At 36.3% G+C, this 20,423-nt stretch overlaps 1 protein-coding gene across 2 annotated transcripts in view; it reads right to left on the bottom strand.

Annotated features, from left to right (window-relative positions):
- The window catches only part of LOC124414808 (zwei Ig domain protein zig-8), a 378,841-nt gene that overhangs the window by 109,746 nt on the left and 248,672 nt on the right, over positions 1–20,423 (bottom strand). For both annotated transcript variants that reach the window (XM_046895889.1, XM_046895890.1), the window contains exon 3: positions 10,275–10,485. In XM_046895889.1, the coding sequence (XP_046751845.1) occupies positions 10,275–10,485 (211 nt within the window). The remainder of the gene's footprint in view (positions 1–10,274; positions 10,486–20,423) is intronic.

The following is a 20,423-nucleotide window of genomic DNA, read 5'->3' as shown; positions in this document are numbered from 1 at the left end:
AACGACGCGAGCGTCGTTAGAACAACAATTAATAAGAAAATTGCCACCGCTATGAACTGGATAAGTTGTCGCCCGGAAAAGGCTTGGAGGGATGTTCAGTGTATGTACATTGTTTTCAATAATTCAGAACCCTGAAAAGGATATTCCTCACAATCCGAACATCATCCCCTGCGTTCTATCGCGTTAACCGCCGGCAAACTTTTCCACCTTCCCGTCATGCACGCACCAAAGACCGGTGATCAAATCAACGGTTTATTACCCACCGCACCTTAAATGTACCCAACCAACCCTCACATCTATTTACCAAGACTATACGCCAGTTATACGGGCAACCGGCCATCAAAAATATGCCCATGACCCGGCTTGATGGCTACTATATACCGACTTCTATGTCAATATACGTATAAATACATTTATCTCGGCCAAGAGCAGTAACAAAAAAAATAAAGAAAATGGCACTGAGATCTTCATTTATTCTGACACAACCTTTCCGATTTAAAGGGGAGGAGGTTAGGGTCTTGGATGTAAAAAAAAAAAAAAAATCGATTCGAAAAAGTTCTTCACTTCATGATCCTGGCACTGATGATTCCGAGTGAGTATAGACAAAAATGACTAGCTTTTATGATAACCATTAATTTGTCATTTTTTTACTACAAAAAATTTCAAAAGCATTTTTCTTATAAAGACGTTTTCAAATCCGTCTTTCTGCTGATCGTTCTCAAATTTGGTACACTATTTTCATAGACAATTTTCAAGGTAGCAGCGTCGAGTTTTTTTTCTTCAATTATTATTATTTATTTTACAATAACAAATAGCCGATTTTTAATCGAAAATTCGCGGTTTTTTCACTTCCAAGTGTTACCAAAAACTAAAAAATAAAAATGAATAATTGAATAAAAAAGCTCACCGAGACAACCTAGAGAAACTCATTAACTAATGAAAAAAAACCTTTGGTTTTTTGATTTCAGATAATCCAGTGTTGAGTTATGCGATTGCACCGCAAAATAAATTTTTTTCATCGGCTTAATTCTTAACATTTTTCCATGAAAATTTAACATAATATTCTTCAGATGTTACTTTATCATGTATTAATTACGTAAATAAACTTGAATTAACGGTACTTTCTAGAAAAATTCACTTTTTTTTACCCCCCCCCCCCCCTCCCCCCCCCGCCTCCCTTCCCCTCATCAATAATTTATTACAAAACTACAAAAATAAAAAATAAAAAAATCACCACATATTATTCCCAGTCCAATCCTCTTTTCTTCCGACATGTTTTGATGAGTGTGATGGATTTAGCTGGTTGTGATATGGTCGTAATCTTTTCCTTTTTTTTTTTTTGGGCCAATCGATATTGGGAATATCGTTTTTTCTTTTTTGTTTTTTTTTCCATCTTCTTCGCAATTTCGTTGCTCATCTCCGACGGATAAAAGACGTTGGTATAATTGAAATAAAACCGAGAGTGAAAGCGAATGTAAAATGAAAATAAAAATGGTAGTATATATGCAGATGTATTCACCATGGTCGCATGAATATTCCACGGTAGAAATTGGTTCTCGTTATCGAGTATCTATCACGTGCTAAAAAAGAACGTTTTGAATAGAAAATCTAACAATTGACTAAAGAAATCTGCGAGTGTTTAGCAGTTCGTTAATTTTTTTTGCTGACTGTCAGATTTTCCGAATTTTCTAGTATTTCAAAGTGGATTCTATTGGGTCTCGGTAATGTCTATAAAATTTTTAGAATCTTAATGGTGTTCCAAAATATATCATATGGGGTTTTGGTTATGTATATAAGGGTTTGGAAACTTTTATGGTGTTCCGAAAGTGATTCTATGAGGTTTTGGTCATGTTTTCAGGGATTTTAAAATTTCATGATATTTCACAAGAGATTTTATGGGGTTTTGGTGAATTCCATGGGGCTTTCCAAGTTCTCATGGAATTTGAAAGAACGGCATACATGAAAGGTTTCGAAACTTTTATGGTGTTTCGAAGGAGTTTCTATGGGTTTTGGTCACGTTTGCAGAATTTTCAAAATTTTATGATATTCCGAAAGAGATTCTATAGCGTTTTTGTGATTTCCATGGGGTTTTCTAAATTTTCACGAAATTTGAAGGAACATCAAACATGAAGGGTTTCGAAACCTTTATGGTGCTCCAAAAAAATTTCCACAGGGTTTTGGTCATGTTTCCAGGGTTTTAGGAATGTCACGGAATTCCCGAAGGGATTCTATGGGGTGTTAATGATTTCCATGGGGTTTTTCAAGTTTTCTTGGGATTCGAAGGAACATCATATATGAAGGGTTTCGCAACCTTTATGGTGTTCCGAAGGAGTTTCTATGGGTTTTGGTCACGTTTCCAGAATTTTCAAAATTTTATGATATTCCAGAAGGGCAATTCCATGGAGTTTTTGTAACTTTTCACGGGATTTAAGCAAACGTCATACATGAAGAGTTTCGAAAACTTAATGGTACTCCAAAAGAACTTCCACGGGGTTTTGGTCATATTTCCATGGTTTTAGAAATGTCACGATATTCCCAAAGGGGTTTTATGGGGTTTTAATGATTTCCATGGGGTTTTCCAAATTTTCATAGGATTTGAAGGAACCTTTTACATAAATTACTCAAATTCGTATAATCAATTTATAGGTCCGACCATGCGGTGAAGGCGAGCCCGATTCTTGAATGAAAAGCCCTTTCGTCCATACATCATGAATACGACTAATTCTATTTAATAGCCATCAAGGCTCGCGGTTCATCAAGAAAATAAATTAATCTAAATTACAAAACGGAGGTGTTTTGTTTGGCCGCCTCCTCGCTTCCTTCCCCTTTGCCCATTGCCTTTCCCTTTCTCTTTCTCTCTCTCTCTCTCCCTCTCTCTCGTGCCTCTGACAATTATACTTTTTACCCACTCTTTCCCGCATTTTGCAACCCGTTGCCACATCGCCTCTGCAGCTGGGATCTCCGGGGGTAAAATAATTACTCCCCAATGTTTTCATTATCTCAACAATACATTCATCTTCCGTTCCCGGCGTCTTTCCCTAGGCTTTTTAGGCGCGGTCGGTCGGTTCACTTCCGCTAATTCGAAACGCGGAAGAGGAAATCCCGCGCAGGTTACAAAAAGTGAGCAGGAAAAAACAATGAAATATCTCTTTACCTCCACGGTCACCAACGCCACAACCCTGAATCACTGGCAACAGAATGCTTTTAAAAAATTATTCAAACAATCATTATATATCCCGCCATCGCGTTCACTCCCCTCCCAATAAATCTCTCGGTTTCCGCTTTGAGGAGGTTTGTTCCCAAAAAAATCGATATTTTTTATCAACTTTATTACGAGACAGCCACAACGCCCATTGAGTATTCGTACATTTATTATATTCCTGAGTTGTAACGATCGCTTTGGATTATAGGAATAAAATAACAGACAATAATGTAGTTAAAAACAAAAGTTTACGCAACGAGGTTTCGTTTCATGTCAATTTTAAACGGTTTAAAATCTAGTAGATTTCTTTCATTTCACTTTACGACTAGTCGTTTTACTCGGTTAATTATTTTACACAAAATCACTAAGACAGATTTTTTCTCAGGTGTCGATTCAATGCTGCCGATATTTTTTTTTTTTTTTTATCATAATCGGTATTGGTGTCGAAATTAAGTGCTTCGGTGAATATGTTGGAAATAGTCAATAGAATGATTCATCGTAGAGTGAAATTGAACGAATCTATTAAATTTTTGTAATAATTTTCAAGCGATTCAAAGTTAATAATCTGTTTGCAAGCTTTAGTGTATAATTCCAGTATTTAAAATTTATGTATTCGTAAAGCGATCTTCGTAGCTTGAGAATACGATAATTTCATAAATACTTAACTCACAGCTAAGTCGTAGTAAAATGAATATAAAGAAAAAAAAAAAAAAAAAATCGATTTTGACAGAATTCCTTACGGAAATTACGATATTTCCTAGGATAATCGAGGAATTCGAATACGCATCCTGAAATTTTTTTTCCTCCATTTTAATCAGTACCGCTGCAATGCACTTATTACTTTTTAAATAATTTTAAATTCCTCGTTACCAAATAAGCTAAATATTTTTTCCAATTATTGAAACCATGTTTCGTAATTAAAAAAAATTTTATTCAAATTTCTTTCCACTTATTTCTCTTCTCTCTCTCCGTATTCTTCAAATTCAATTCGCAATGAGAACAGAAATACTATTTATTCTTAGTGGTAAACATTACATTTATTTGCCAAACAGTAAATATACTTAAAAATCTCTGACGTCAATTGCATTACGTTTTATACATGCACGTCAGACGTGGAAAAATCACACACGTACGATTTTGAAAACTTTGATTAAATTTTCATTTCCGTTGCATCTTCGGAAAGTTGAAATTGCCTCAATTTGAAAAAAATCAATAACTGAAAAAAAAAGAGCAATTCCGAATCTTTCCAACTGTTTAAAATTCCGTAAACCGTATAACAAAAAAAAAAACATACTTATATTTTGCAATCTAAGTTACATCGAAATCGTCGCTGCAATAAAAAAAAATATTCATTTTTTCAAAATATTTCCTTACAATAATGTTATTAAATTTAACCTCGAGGATGTTAAACCTACGATGTTGAAACAAATCGCGAATAATTTGATATTTTTTTTTTTTCTGCGACGGCAGTGGTGGCGATGGGAGGGGGGTGGGGGGGGGGGGGAGGGGGGAGGATTGACGAGGGTTGTAACACAAGGGCTTCATGCAGAATAAGGGGGGAATCGCAAGTACGAAGGTAGGTAGGCGGCGACCCGTTTCACCCTTCGTGGGCTGCCCACCGGGGCACAAAGAAGCCGAGACATAACCCCGAAAATTTTCGTAAACGAGGCCCTCAGAAGAGTGACGCACTGCCAACTTCTACGAGCTTTTAAACCAGATGAAACAATGACCGTGAGATAATAAAAGTTCGACGTTAAAGCTTTAACGCGCTGTACTTCGTTCGTTTTTTCCTCCTTTCTCTAACTCTCTCTCTCTCTCTCTCTCTCTCTTTTTTTTTCTGTTTCGCGCTCGAAATTTTGTCTGTTTCGTCTGTGTTTTTTGTTTTTTTCTTTCTTCTTTTTTTTCTACCCTTTGCCTTTATTTTTTAGGCACGATTCGCGAGACACAAGCCGCGGAGTGGCTTGCTATGGATTTGTCATCGCGTATAGAAAAGTGAGTGAGAATGTGAGAAAGGGGGAAAAATTGTCTTCTTCAACATGGAGGCACGTTTTCTGTCACTTTCGTATTCCGCTTCTAGCACCTTTTTTTTTTTTATTTCTACTTCACTCTTTTTACAGAAACGCGGGCTCGCCCCCTAAGGCTTTGCCAATTCTTGAATTCTGGTTGGAGCTTTTCGTCGGGTGACACTTGAACTCGCTTGAAATTGGGTCGACTCACTTTAAGTCATGGGGATCGGGGACTGGAAGTTTTGTAAGGTCGTGTAGATTCGAATAAAATTAATCGAAATAACGCGATACGTTATTCGAAATCGCTTAAAGTGATCTTCCAATGTTTTTCGAGTCATTATCAATCATCTTTCATTCTTAAGGGGGCACATCCGAGTAGATCGCTAGAAAAGTTGACGGATATCGAAAATTTTTATCTAAAAAACTATTAATTCGATTCCATCCGTTGTTTTTTTTTTGTTTTTTTTTTTTTTCCAAAGTTTATACGTTACGGTATATTAAGTAATTTTTTCATAAAAATTTGTCCATTCGTAGGATTGTTACAGTGGTCAATTTAAAACATGTTTCGTACGGACACGGTTTTCAGTGCCTAGGATTTTGGACAGTCGGTGTGACCTGAAATAAAAAATTCCAACGGGGTTTTGAAATATAATATATTTGAGCGTTGGCTTCGTATGGATTTTTCTTTCTTTTTTTTTTTTTTTATCTTTTATTAACGAAACGGTGAAAATTTCCTGCCTAAATTTAACACCTTTTTTTTGGACCATAAAAAACTAAATAATTGAATTTAAAAAAAAAAAAAAAAAAACCTATACCTATAAAAACGAGACAAAATATTCAAAAACATCGTGTCCAAATTTGGTCAAAATTGGTTGTCTCTTTCTATAAACGTATTTTCGAGATAATCGAGTCTAAAGTTCGACGAATCGGTCGCAACTTCTGCAATTTTTCAGATTTCATCATGCAATGTTACACACAATATTCTTCATTTTGAAAACACGTAAAATAATTCTCTAATGAAAGAAAAAAAAAAAAAAAAGGAAAGTCACCTGATCGCGGTGAAGGAATTTTTTGATAATCGCCTCAAAGTTCACGTCAAGTTTTCTACAGCCTAACTAATAATGGGCGAAAATTATTTTAAGAATAAAAAGAGAAAGATTTGAAGAAAAATCAGAAAACAAAAAAAAAAAAAAAAAAGTTCACGGTCGGCAACGACATTAAAAAAACATCGTGTGGATCGGATCTCTTGAACGTCGATCAAGCTGGCATCAAACACTTCCGATGGATGGACGTGCAAGCCGAAGGACGGAAATTGGTCGTTCAATTACTTTCCAATTTTCGACACACGCTCGTCTCGTGATTACGCGAGAGATTTTAATGAAATTTCCAGTCCTACCGAAGCTTTCCTCATGTATATATGTATATTAGGGTGACGCAAAAAAAACCGACAAATTTTTTTTTTTTTTGAGTCTCGTGTGACAAAATGTTAGTTTTTGATGTTTTAAGAGCCCACTCCAAAGGACAGTTCAAAAGAAAATTTTCGAGAGGTCGCTCGACATTTTTTAAAACGTCAGAAAACGTCAAAAATCGATTTTTAAAAATTTTTTTTCTCGTTACGGTATAATTTTATAGACAGAAAAAAAAAATAAGTTTCCGAAAGTTTCAGTTCAAAATTTGAATTTTTGAAAGGTCGCTCATAATTTTTTTTTCAATTTTTCGGTGCATTTCTTTAGATCTTTTCGAGCGACCTTTTAATATTCATATTAAAATTTCATGAATTTTTTTTCTTCAATTTCGTAAGAAAGAATCGATAACAATACACCATGACATGAATTAAAAATCAAACAGAATACTGAAAATATAATTTTTTTAGTTTAATTTTTTGACGATTTTTAACATTTTTTAAAATTTGGAGCGACCTCTTAAAATTTTTTTTTTTACCTGTCCTTTGGAGTGGGCTCTTAAAACATCAAAAACTAACATTTTGTCACATGAGACTCAAAAAAAAAAACAAGTCGGTTTTTTTGCGCCACCCTAATGTATATAGATGTATACAGGTTTGTACAAGATATGTACAGACACCTCTGCAAACGGAGAAAATTACGTTCATGTTTTGCATTAAATACCCAGATACATGCAAAACCTGAGATCTTTTTGAACTTTAATTAAATTTTCCATTCCAATTTCGAAAATCCCTTTGTACAGTGGTTTAGGAATAAAATAACGAAACGCTCCAACTCTGAGAGATGATTTTCATGTCTGCCTTTTAATATTGTAGGAAAATACGTAAGAAGTACATAAATATTCCAAAGGAATATATTTTTCCGATTTCGATCCTGAGTTAATTTTTTTTTTTTTTCTCTCTCCTTAAACTGTTTCTCATTTTTTTCTTCTGTTGAAACATGAACTATGTAACGTAGTAATCCAGGTTGTTTGATATAAAGTTAGCCAGTAAAGTTAGACTTAAAATATACTTTGTATACTCTCTGCTCGAGTAAATCTGGTCTAGTTCTAGAATCCATTAATTTTTTTGTTTTCTTCCGCTCTACTAACGTATTTTTCGATTTTTATAATAAAAATGATTAGCATCCTTATTTAAATTACCTTCAACCGCTTTAATTTTAACATTTTCTATACACGCACGTTTTCATATTTTCATGAGATATGACGTACACGAACGGTGGCAGTATTTTCAATTAACATTCGCATCTCGCGAATGTTTGCAAATTATCTGCAGGTGTCCAGTTTTTTTTTTTTTTTTCGATCCTCAATTAGCGTTTTCCATTTTTTTTCTTCTGATCAACGAGTAGACGAAAACGAATAAAGTGCAATCGGGTTAAAATCCAAGTTCAAATATCTGTAATTGTGAAAAATGGCAAAAAAAAAAAAAAAAAATGAAGAAAAACAAACAAAAAACACCGAAACATCGAGAAAGAAGAGAAAAAAATGTGACGAAGATGTTATTTGTGAAAGAATGAAACGTCCGTATAACGATGTGAGCTTTTTCCCTCGTCGTACGCAGAATGCAAGGGCGTCAGTTTTTTACCTCTGCAATAGCAGGGATGTCGGACTGGTTGCGGCTTCCATCTTGGGTAATAAAACGCTCGGAGATCCTAAAATTCGTTCCCCAAGTACCGTGCCAACCTTCGACTGCGACTGCACGACCTTCTCGGTTTCTGCACCGTAATATTACGCCCAACTTGTTGCCCTCCACTTATACGTATATACATATATATTAGGGTGGCGCAAAAAAACCGCCTTTTTTTTTTTTATGAGTCTCGTGCGACAAAATGTTGGTTTTTGATGTTTTAAGAGCCCACTCCAAAGGACAGCTCAAAAAAAAAATTTCAAGAGGTCACTCAAAATTTTTTAAATTGTCCAAAATCGTCTTCGTCTTCTTGAGAATATAAATTTTGTTTTTTTCCTTTTCATTCATCGTGATGTATATTAGAATGGTCCTAATTATTTAGGATGTTGACGAATTTTTTCTCCTACACCCCGCAAATCAACTTCAAATAATTCAAAAACAATTCCAACATAATTTTTTCAGATTTTTTCAGACCTTATTGAAATAATATGGAAAAAAATTTTTTCTCCTCAGTATTAACTTTATTGTAAGAGTAATAATGTTTTTGAAAAAATCACCTTCGAATCACACCCTCAAAATCTGACTTTTTTTATTCAGAAGAAATTGAATTCGTCTAGCTTAGCTGGTATGATAATGTGAATTTTTTTTATAGATCGTAGCACTAACGTCTAATATAAACTCGCAGTTGAGAGATTTTTTTGAACATTATTACTCTGACAATAAAATATATATTGAAAGGAAAAATGTTATTTCCACATGAAACTTCGATCACAAAGCGGACTATCTTAGGGTTGAGGTGAAAATGTGAAAAAATTGTGCAATTGTTTTTGACTTATTTGAAGTTGATTTGGGGGGTGAGGCGAAAAAAATTTGTCAAAATCATAAATAAGGACCACCCTAATGCATATATATATACATACTAAAAGTGGAAATGGAGGGAGAAAAATGATTGACGAGGAATGTGAGGCGAAAATTACGTTTTGTTGGATTTTATCACAAAATGGACACCGGTTCGGTGTTTATTGAATTTTTGGGGCGGGGTTAAAGTTCCGAATTTGAAAAGTTCCAAAAGTGCCAAATTCCGATTTATTTGGGGGCGAAACTTGAAACAGGGAAGTGAAACTTTTACGAAACAAAAAAGTTCCGAAATGCAAGATTCCGAAAATTCAAATTACGAAAGAGCAAAGTTTCGATTGAGCAGAATTCTGAAAGGAGTGGGTGTGAAAAATGAAAAAAAAAACGAAAATCAGAATGACCAGGATTTTGGACGGAAAAATATCAAATATCCAAAACGAAGAAAAATCAAAGTTGTGGAATTTCACCAAGAGAGAAATTAACAGAACTGAAAATCTTCGTTCATTCGGAACTTCGATGTTTCGGATATTTTAATTTTCTCATTTTCAAGCTTTCGGAACTTTGGCTTGTCGGATTGACGCATTTTCGACATTTTTTCCTTTCGGAACTTTAAGCGTTGGACTTAGAACCATTCGAAATTTTGATATTTCGTCAAAGTTTCATTTTTTTACCTCAAATTTCACCACCAAAAAATTCGGAATTTGGCGCTTTCGTAACTTTTGAAATTTGGAATTCATGAAAAAAAAAACTGCAAAATTGCTAAAAACATTTTCAGCTGTAATTAAGTCAAACGATTTTCTACCGACTACGAATAACATACGCATCTCAAATTTTTAATTCACAATTATACATGATCAGAGAATTGCAATCGGTTTTATACAAACAATAAAAACAAAAACTTAAATAATCTTCCAGAGTGAATTAATGTTGAGAAAAACAAAATTTTTCTCACATTCTAGTTTGTTGTTTCATATATCGAACAAAAAAATAAATAAACAAATAAAAATGAATTCATCAATACATCGTCGTATTTTGAAATTGGAAATTTTCCCGTCGATTTTTCCACGCAGAATCAAAAGGAAAATGGAAAATGCGAGGGTAAAAGTTTTCAGGTCAAACTCACCGACGACGTTGAGCCTGTAGCTGAGAGACATCTTGGGTTCGGTGTTCACCTGGCACTCGTAGATGCCGGAGTCCCTCTCCTGAGGGAATTTTATCTGGAGAGTCCAGTTCTCGGACTTGTCGGGTCGAATAACCTGAAACCTCTGGTCCGAGGTGTAGGTGAGTATCCCGGCGGTGAGAATGTGCAGGTCCCTTTTCCTTATCCACGACACCTGAGAACACACGGGGAAAGACTTCGATTAGACGTAACGAGTAAGGGTGAGGGGGGGGGGGGGGGAGGGGGGGGCGGCAGAAGAGCGGATAAGGAGGCCCGCAGCTCAAGATTTTCCAGGATTTTGAATTAACGGAATTTCTTTTTCAGTAACATGTGCAATTTGCGTCACATTTTATAATCCAATATGAAATAACTGTGCTAGTCGATTGTTGGTTCTGATCATTGATTGTTCAGGAAGCAAAATTGTGTCAGACTGACATCGTGCAGCAATTGAATAACGTTAGACACCGTTAAAAAAGTGATCGTTCATGTTGTAATGATTTAGAACAAATAACTATCAAATAGCATCACAAATTAAGATGAGATTTGTAACCTAATTTTTGTAAGATGCAAGGGAAGTCTTCGGAAGATAGTTTGAATAGAGTGGTTAGTAAATTTTGCTATCGATTACCGTAAATACTCATCTGTTGAAAGTGGATAATGGAGACCAAAATGAATATGATAAATACGCGTTGAGTGGATAGGAATGTTTATTGACTTCGATTGTTTTGAATACGCCTGATGGGTACAGTAACTATCAGGAATCCACATCATCTTGACCATATTTGATCACGTTAAATTTCCCCATTAGAGGCCAACAAGCATTGGACTTTCTTCTGTCTGCCTGTTTCGATTAAAATAAACTAAATCAACAGGGTTGATGATCGATACTTTATAAACGATGGTAGTCGACGAGGTGCCATTAGTGTGCGGATAAACGTCACTTGGATCGATCATGGCGCCAATGGTGGCTTACACTTTGCCAACGATGCAGCTCGTCTGCAATCTCGTCATACCTGAAGTGCTGGGCAATAATGCCACTAATCTAACTCAGGACTTGGTATCAAATCAAACACGGAACGAAGAAGGGTCCGTTGTTAAAGCATTTACAGTGGATTAAGGTCGGATTCTCGAGACATCGACATCAAGAACCGATCCTGGAAAACTCGCAGACGGACACGTTCCCTACCTGGAAATCGGAGTGGCCTACAAGGTTCATACCGAAAAGGTACCGTTCCTAGTGGCTTTGAAACATTGCATCCAGGAAGGTGGGGGCTCGTCGGTTATAGATTCGTTGGAAAAATACGGCATCTTGAAAAGTGATCCGTGAGTGACGGCGAGTAGGTGAACGCCAATGCAGGTGAGTTCATTATATCTAACCTGACATGCCGCTGTTTGAGGTGCGCGAAAAATCAATTTTTTTCTTTCCAAGAATGTTATTTCTCCCTCAGGATCTTCCGTGTCTATGGTGCCATGGGCCGATGAGGAACCTCTTGGCAATACGGATTGCGACAGATTCGTGATGTTAGGTGGATTGGGCACTTGGCCATGTGATGACCCAGTTAGTTTCGTATGCCAACGCCCGTTACCTTGGAGCAGTGCTCCTGGTATGGTACAGTTCGATCGTAGGTTGAGTTTCTACGAGACTGTGAATGATTCCTGCTTCATTCTTCGGAAATCTCAGTTTCCTTAATTGGTGTATTCGTGTGTTCGTCAATATGTGTTTCGACGTTGTTTCATGTTTCATTTCTTGGAAGGCTTAGCAGTGATAAACTAGATTTATTCTACATATTATCATGCACGTGTCTTTCAACTCCAAATTGATATTTGTTGCGAAAAATCTATGCACCAGTGCCAGGATTTTTTCGTGGAAAGTGTAAAATTTGAGTCATTCTTCCTAAAGTTCATAAATTTGTATGTTAGAAAAAAATTACACGCCCCTATACCACCGAATACGCCTTTTGGTATAACGTTCACATACCATCAGACACGCGATGGAGATACATAATAAATAGCTACAGTGTTACGAAAGAGGAAAAAATTGCCATCTCTCGTTTAATGCTGCTTGACCTTATGTCTGAGAAGAAGATAAAAAAATACGGATAAGTATATTTGTCCAACTCAAATTTATCTGGAATCAGAGGTCAGTGGCACGAAACTGAGACCAATCACGTTGACCGGTGAAATCTGTTTGCAAAACTTGAGTAACGTTTGATTCTAGTTTCAGCATAGTTTCTATACTACCTTTAGAGTTTCTTCCTGCAGGTGTCCTTTCTTCAAGCAGTTTAGGGTTTTACTATTCGAAGAATAATTACCAACATTGTTGATAGGTACTATTAAGAGAGATCATGCCGGTGGCTCTTGAAGAAGAAATTCTCTTAACCAATGAACTTGTTTATGCAGCTTTTCGATTCAAGTTCCCGAGGGTTGAGCGTAATTCATCTCGTTCATAAGAACGATAACTAGTTCTATGAGATGATCGAGCTTCACTCAGCTACGAACAATTCGTACGGTCAGTTGCACAAATCATCGTACATCGAACGAAATACAAAATATACATACGATTTTCTGAACCATCAATGTGCTCAACGCACAGCGCTCGCACATGTTATGAAATTGTTTCGGGTCTGAATATAAATTATCACAATTCTAGCTGGTTGCGTAAATTACGCGAAAAATCTTCATTTCAACCGATCATGGCACCAATGATCGCTTACACCCTGCCGGCAATGCAGCTCGTCTGCAATCTCGTAGTGCCCGAACTACCAGGTAGCAAGGTCACCAAACCAGCCTAAACTGCAATGCCGAATCAACCAGATATCGAAAATGAGTCCATTATTAATACAACAAGCCCAGAACCATCTTTCGAGATTTCAACGCCGAGAACCAATCCATGAAAACTTCCGGAGGGATACGTTGCCTACCCGGAAATCGGAGTGGCCTACAAAATTCACCAAGTCAAAGCACCTTGGTTAGTGGCTATGAAACGCTGCATAGAGAAAGGTGGAGACTTGGCAGTCGTGGATTCCTTGCAAAAATCAACTACCTTAAAGCAGAGGCCGGCATACACACCTTTTATATGGGTGGGAATTGTCCATGTGCAAGATGAGTGGTCCAATGTTCAGACAGGTAAATTTGCTCTTACCGAACGTGGAAGTTCAGGAAAGCAATGAACGCATTCATGGCTTTTTCAGGATCTATTATACAGTCGATTCCATGGGCGGACAACGAGCCGTCAGGCAGTGGGGAATGCGTAGCTGTGGCAGAGCGACATGGAGTGAGAAATTATTTGTGTGAAAACCAGGGTTTATTCGTATGCGAGCGCCCGATACCTGGAGATGAATCTGGAAGTCACGATTAAGTTGCTGGATAACGGGGTATGTCGAGTCACTACAGGATTCAAAATGAAATATTATATATATATATATTGAATATACTTATTCAAAGGTAAACGCGCGGAGTATACACAGTAAATTACAGTACACGAAGCACGTTTTTCCAATGCGGGTTTCAAAGTAGCTTGAGTGGTTTGTTCTTGATTAAAAGAAGCCTTAAAACTCCGAATTATACGTTTCCAATGATATTTCAACTGATATTAGGCCCAGAATCAGTTATCTTACGAGATCAACTCTACTCTATGACATATCCCTGAAATTAAAAAAAAAAAAAAAACACACACTTTTCTAGAGATTTTTATTCCTTATACTTTCAAGAATTTCTCTAAAACAAGTTTTTGTAGGAAAAATTCCCCACGTTACAAGTTATAGCAATAAATGTGACCGGATATTGAGTTGGGACGGAAGAAGAGCTGCGTTTCGTATGTCTTCTGTTCGCAAAACCTGAGTTTCTTAGAAAAGGAGAAAACTGTCATACTCTTAGGCGCTCTCTTTTCAAAATTCCATTTTATTCCATTTTATTTCAATTTCGCCTTTATTTCACTTTTGACTTTTTTCTCTAGCCGGTCGAGCGACAATTGACGCACAATATGTATCACATCAAATTAACATATTCTGACAAAACCCAGTTTCACCCCTCCTAGTAAAAGTCACGTAGAGATAGATAGCAGTCCCCAATATTATTATATGACAATGAAACATGTTTACTCGAAATTTCAGCAACAATTTATTGTTTGAAAAATTTTTTAACAGTTTTTCAGCATCGTTGTTATTGGAAATAAATATTATTATCATCTTCAATATGGTTGATTTTTTTCAAATTTTTGCCTCAACAGAAAGTACTTGAAATTCTCACCAAAACTCTTTTTGGTTGGGACTATATATAGGCAATACATCCTTAACCCAAAAATTTCTTTCTGTGAAGATTTATTTTCCATCAATAACACAGGCCAATGATGAAAAAACTTTCTCAATAATGTCAGCTAATTCCTGTGTTATTTGGTGTGCTGATTCCGAAAATAATGATAAAAAAGTTCTATCACCCAACAATTTCTCACATGTTAACATATTAAATAAAGATAAATTATTTCCAAAAATAGACATAGAAAATATTATTAAGGTGGGATTATATTTTGAATATTTGTGTCGTGAATTTCCTCATTTATCAGAAGCTAAACTGGAAGAAGGGATTTTTGTTGGGCCTGATATCCGTAAACTGATGTTTGATTCCAACTTTAAAGCAACAATGAGTAAAAAAGAAAAGGAGGCTTGGATATCATTCAAAGAAGTTGTGACTAAGTTTTTGGGTAATGTGAAAGCCCCTAACTATAAATTTATTGTAGCTAATATGATAAACAAGTTCAAAACTCTTGGTTGTCTGATGAGCCTTAAAGTCCACTTCTTACTGCATAAATTACAACAAACTGCTCACATCAGAAGCACCAAATTAAAATTAAGTAATTAGTATACAGTATGGATGTATGTGTAAAAATGACATGAAGATATCTTTTGTCTGTATTTTAATCATGTAAGTGACGAGACCGGAAACCATCTGATTACCCAGGTCGTGCTCCAGCAGAAAATGCTGACCCAGAGGTCCAGCTTCAGGTTAATCTCACACTTACTTGGCTAATTAACGTGCGCATTTATACACGAGGTTACAATCGTGGGTTTTGGGACTGTCAGGCCCAAGAAATCACGTCTTTCGTACATCAAGTCATCTGATTAAGTTTCATTGATTTGTTATCGATTATTTTTCATAAACAAATCCTTTGAAGAATATACTTCATCTTTTACGAGATTAAATCATATTTAATAATTTATTTTGAAAGATCATCCATCTCATATTATTAGTATAAAATAGCCTCAACAATTTGAACAACTGACACAGCCCTTTATCGGACTATAGCAACACGTAGCCACATATCACCGGCTTATCAACAGGAAGTTCTTTCTTAGTTTTCAATTTTTTCTTCATTGTCGTTACGTGAGAGCAGCTTTGATTATTTACAACCATTTAACGTCTCAACCCCACTTAATAAAATCATAAAAAATACGAAGATACAAAAGGAAGAAGGTGTACAGTACGAAGCTGGAATGGGAGAATAGCCGTAAGGTCACGTTGTATCTACCAGAAACTTTAAACACGTTTTTCTCGAAACTGATTTTTTTTTTTTTGGGGCCGGAGGTGAGTGAACTTTTACGACACAACGAATTAAGAAACAAGTACAAAAATACTTGCACAACATATCAGAGAATAAGCAGTCGAAAAATCAAGTTGAATACAATCACAACCTCATGAATAAATATTATTAGTAATAATAAATTGCTCGTTGCAATGATGAAAAAGAGGTTCTGGTTTGGGTGGATTTGAGAGTTCAGAGTTATACCTGCCCTCCGCAGTGGTGCGGGTTTCGTGGAAATCGAATAACTGATTATGGAACGGGATTACCATGCCGAATGATAACGAGCTTTGTTATTCTCGCGTGAAATTTAAGTCCCCGCCTCTGTAGGATTCCCTGCGGGATCGGATTTGTATGTCGTTCCACTGGGAAGATGGATCATATCGAGCGATGATTCTGTGCCCATGTAATGTGCGTTGTATTCATGCATAGATGCGCGTTATTATACCCACGTGCCAGTAAACGAAGACGGGAAAATATTGCGTGCAATTATATCAAAGCAAATGTTGTATCGAACCTCGGAACGTAACTGAAAAATTACATTACTCAAGAACAGTAAATCGGATGGTGTTCCTGGCTATACAGAACGTGTTGCATTCGTACAGGAAAAACTGAATTGACAGGATCAAAAAAAAAAGTTTATTGTTTGATCCAATCTATTCTGTTGAATAATAGTTTTTGCGGATGTATTGGTGAATAAGTTTTCTTATTTTCGCAGTACTTGCTTTCCTCTATACCTGTCATATTGCAGTTGAGATTTATGAAAACAGGTGAGATGCAAGGAATCGCTGCGAACGCGGGAAAATATTTGGGACATCAAATTTGTGAGAAACTTCTTCAAGTTTTTACTTTTTTTTTGTCGCAAATAAGATATTTTCGAAATTAAATGAGAGTAATGAAGTCAAACGAAGACACAAGTATGAAATCATCTAGGTCGAAATATTGATATTTATTGTACTTTGAATATCGAAATTATAAACAATTAAGGAAAATGCGTCGAGTCAAAATATGTTTGTTTTTTATTTTTGCACGTATTCATTTCAGGTCAGTGAGTACATATAATAATATACATATTAGAAGATTACTATTGTGTTAATTTGATATTCTTTCAGATATGTTGTCACCCGACATGAATTGTTTAAAAATCTATTGAAGTATTCATGTTGATTAAAAGTGATTTCTATTAGTATGATTATTTTGATCCATAGTATATTGAGATACAAAAAAAAAAAATTAAGCGGATTTGATCCTACGCCAAGATAAATTTTTTGATCATATTTCATCCATTTTCTTCCAAAATCGATCCAGATATTGGAGTCGCAATAATTCTCAGTTAATGGAAGGGAACTGATTCTCCGGAAAAATTAATGCTCTGCTCTACAAATCATCGGTGCGATTTGTAATCTTTGAAAACGGTTTTGAATTCACTTGATTATTTCCAAGTGTAAAGAAATTATATTCAAACTAGTTTCAATCAGAGCGTAGGTAGAAAAAAAACGTCTCATCTCGTTCTTTGGCGAAAAGTGTGTAAGATAAATTTGAACGAGTAATAAAATAAGTATCAATTGAATAGTAACAAAGTGGTGTACGTGGGTAATTCACATCCATTTTATGAGGATGAAATTAGTAACGTTACTCTAACGATGCATTTTTAGGAAAAATCATTATTTCGCCAATCAGTAATGTCCGAAATTTAGCATGCCGTGATAAGCAAACCATAATCTTATTTTGAAAACCCAAATCCTTGAAAGTAGTTCTAAAATTGAGTGATAACGATTTTTTCCCTGATGTTTCGTTATAAGTTAAAATTACCAACTTCAGCCTTATTCCATTTTCCAAATGATCATGCACGTACAGTCCTTTTCCTCTTCTTGTTCCGCCGTTTTTTTTTTTTTTGTTTTTTTTTTGTCTTTTTAGCAACATTTCAATATTTCACCAGTTCGCGATTACGTGCGGACTGTATTGTTCCATGGCACTTGTTTTCAGGCACACAACGAATAAATATCGACTCTCCCTTTTCCTGTATAACTATTATCAATTCCTGCTTTCCGAATCACTCGGTAAAATGGGGATCCAACGAGCTCGTATGGTCAAAGAATATGGACCGGAAAAAAGGTCAACCAGCTGTCCATTTCGGGAAAATAACACACGACTATCGAGTCGTAGAAAATTGCGTGCAAACTGCCGGGTTCGTATTTTGTTGAGAACGACGAGTTGACGCGGTACAAAAAGTACAACGAGAAGAGACCCTTCAAATCAAACAATACATGTGACTTTGAGTCGCATATTCTCCACTACAAGATGGCGTCATCAAGGTGGTTGCGGATCAGCAATTATCCGTCGGTAACTAGACCACATTAAACACGGGATACAATTACGTAATTACGCGACACTCGCATGTGGACATCAGGCTACTCCAAAATCATCTTGAAGATACATGATTATTCCGTGTTTGCGTTGGCTGTGCTGCGATGCTGATATGGTACAGTGCAGCCAACCAACGCATGCCAGCTAACACCAATACTGTACATAACATAAGTCTGTGCAGGCTGTACTGTACAGATGCCAGTGAACCTAGCATCTGTAATATTAGAATCTCACAAATCATCACCAGATTTACGTGCATCCACTATAAGAAATAGAAAATGAGATGCCAACTTCAGGAAACACATCTCAGCAGCTTGTCGTATGTTTAATATTTGCGTGTAGGGGAGTAAGAATCCAAGTATTTTTACTGTCTGGACACGTTTTATCGATAGTTCCGTAGAATATATAACTTATAAGCTCAAGAGCCATCTAATACGTTTCAGAGTTTCTATGGAATTGTTAGACATTGTAGGTTTAATTTTGTATGTGTGTTGAAAGTAGAGATAAGGGTGAAAAGTTCAGGTCTTTAGCCTTCCCTCAATAATTATGAACACCTTCCGCGTTTTTCTTGAGGGATGGTTTGTGGTTTTCGTTATGTTCCTGTCATACGAAGGTTCAACTTATCCTAACCTGACCTCCCGGCTGCAATAGTCGTCATTCGTATGTTGGAGTTTTCGAAAAATCACAATTTATAAACGATGCTCTTTTTAGAGGTAAAACAAATTTTCAACACACATACAAAATTAAGTTTACAATGTCGAACAATACCTTAGAAATCTCGTAATGACATATAGAATCATATTAGATGGGTTTTGTGCTTATAATTTATTTTTTACGGCATGGGCATTGAAAAGTCCACTTTTTGTGGCAGTTTTCATTCCGTAAAGCGACGGCAGCGAACAAAGTTGCGGAATAAAGTCTTTATTCCACAGTTTTGATGCGCAGTTCGAAGTGCGCATCCCAAACTGCCGAATAAAGTAGCTTCGTCGAACAGATCGCGACATAACCTCACTCTTCATTTTGCTTTTCAATGCCCGTACCGTAAAAAATATTGCATGTGGCATGCCCGTAAACTGTTTTTTGGCTCGGATAATTTCAGTACTCGCTTCCGGCTCGCCTTCAGCTCGTCCTGAAATCTTTATCCTTGCCAAAAAAACAGGCGGTTTACGGGCATGCCACATAAATAGCTATTCTACGAAGTTTAAGCCACAGAACTATCGACAAAACGTGTCCAGATAGTAAAACTACTCGGATTCTTACTCCTCTACCTCTATACTCCAATATTCGAAATACGATGAGATGCTGGCATGTGTTTTGCAAAGTTGGCATCTCATTTCTCATTTCTTATATTAAATGCTAGTAAATCTGCAGGTGCTTTGTAAGGTTCTAACATTTAAGATGCTAATTAGTTCACATCCATTCGAGGGTCGGGTGTTCGCGGCTGCAGCATGGCTGTTGTGACAATCTCAAAGGAGAAGAAGCGCGAGAGAGCAATAAAAATCTTGACTAAAGAAAGATGTCGATATAATTTAATGCTTTTTATTACCTTTTCTTAGACGTCGATAATCCAAATTAATCACATGGTCTGTTACTGGTCCTCGAGCACTTACACAATCACACAATCACACACGCTATAGCACGATCGGCACACGCATCGTTACACGTCGGGTGTTGTGATTTGACTGACGTGTTTACCGGTCAGAGGTGGCTCAAAAGCTGCCCCCCTCCTACGCGGACTCGAATATATTCTAAATTCGCTCCTCGCGTTGCGAGGTAAACATTGAAGTTCTTCATTATGACTATGTAAACACAGATTTGATTCATTCTCGCTTTACACGTGCCTCAGTACGGACAAACACTGTGTATTCTGAAAATCTTACACCGAATGTAATCAGCTGCTTCTTGGTGTTTCGTGGAAGTGATTGAATTCTCTTTTTTCACTCGGATCAAAATATTTGACTTGTTTTTACGTGGAATTTAAACGTCAATAGTCACATATATTATCTAAAGCCAATATACACTTCACATAATGAAACAATTTTCTCCGTGAACTCGGGTGCTTGTGAAAAATTTACTTGACAATGTGTACGAATGAGACTTTGTAAAAAATATGTGCTATTTTTTGAAACAGAAAATGGCTCTAAGATACAACTTGGCCGTCTGCGAGGAAC

The sequence above is a fragment of the Diprion similis genome, chromosome 14, assembly GCF_021155765.1.
Source record: "Diprion similis isolate iyDipSimi1 chromosome 14, iyDipSimi1.1, whole genome shotgun sequence".
Classification (NCBI taxonomy): domain Eukaryota; kingdom Metazoa; phylum Arthropoda; class Insecta; order Hymenoptera; family Diprionidae; genus Diprion; species Diprion similis.
Note: the sequence above shows the minus strand (reverse complement) of the source record. Positions and strands in the feature narration are given on the sequence as shown.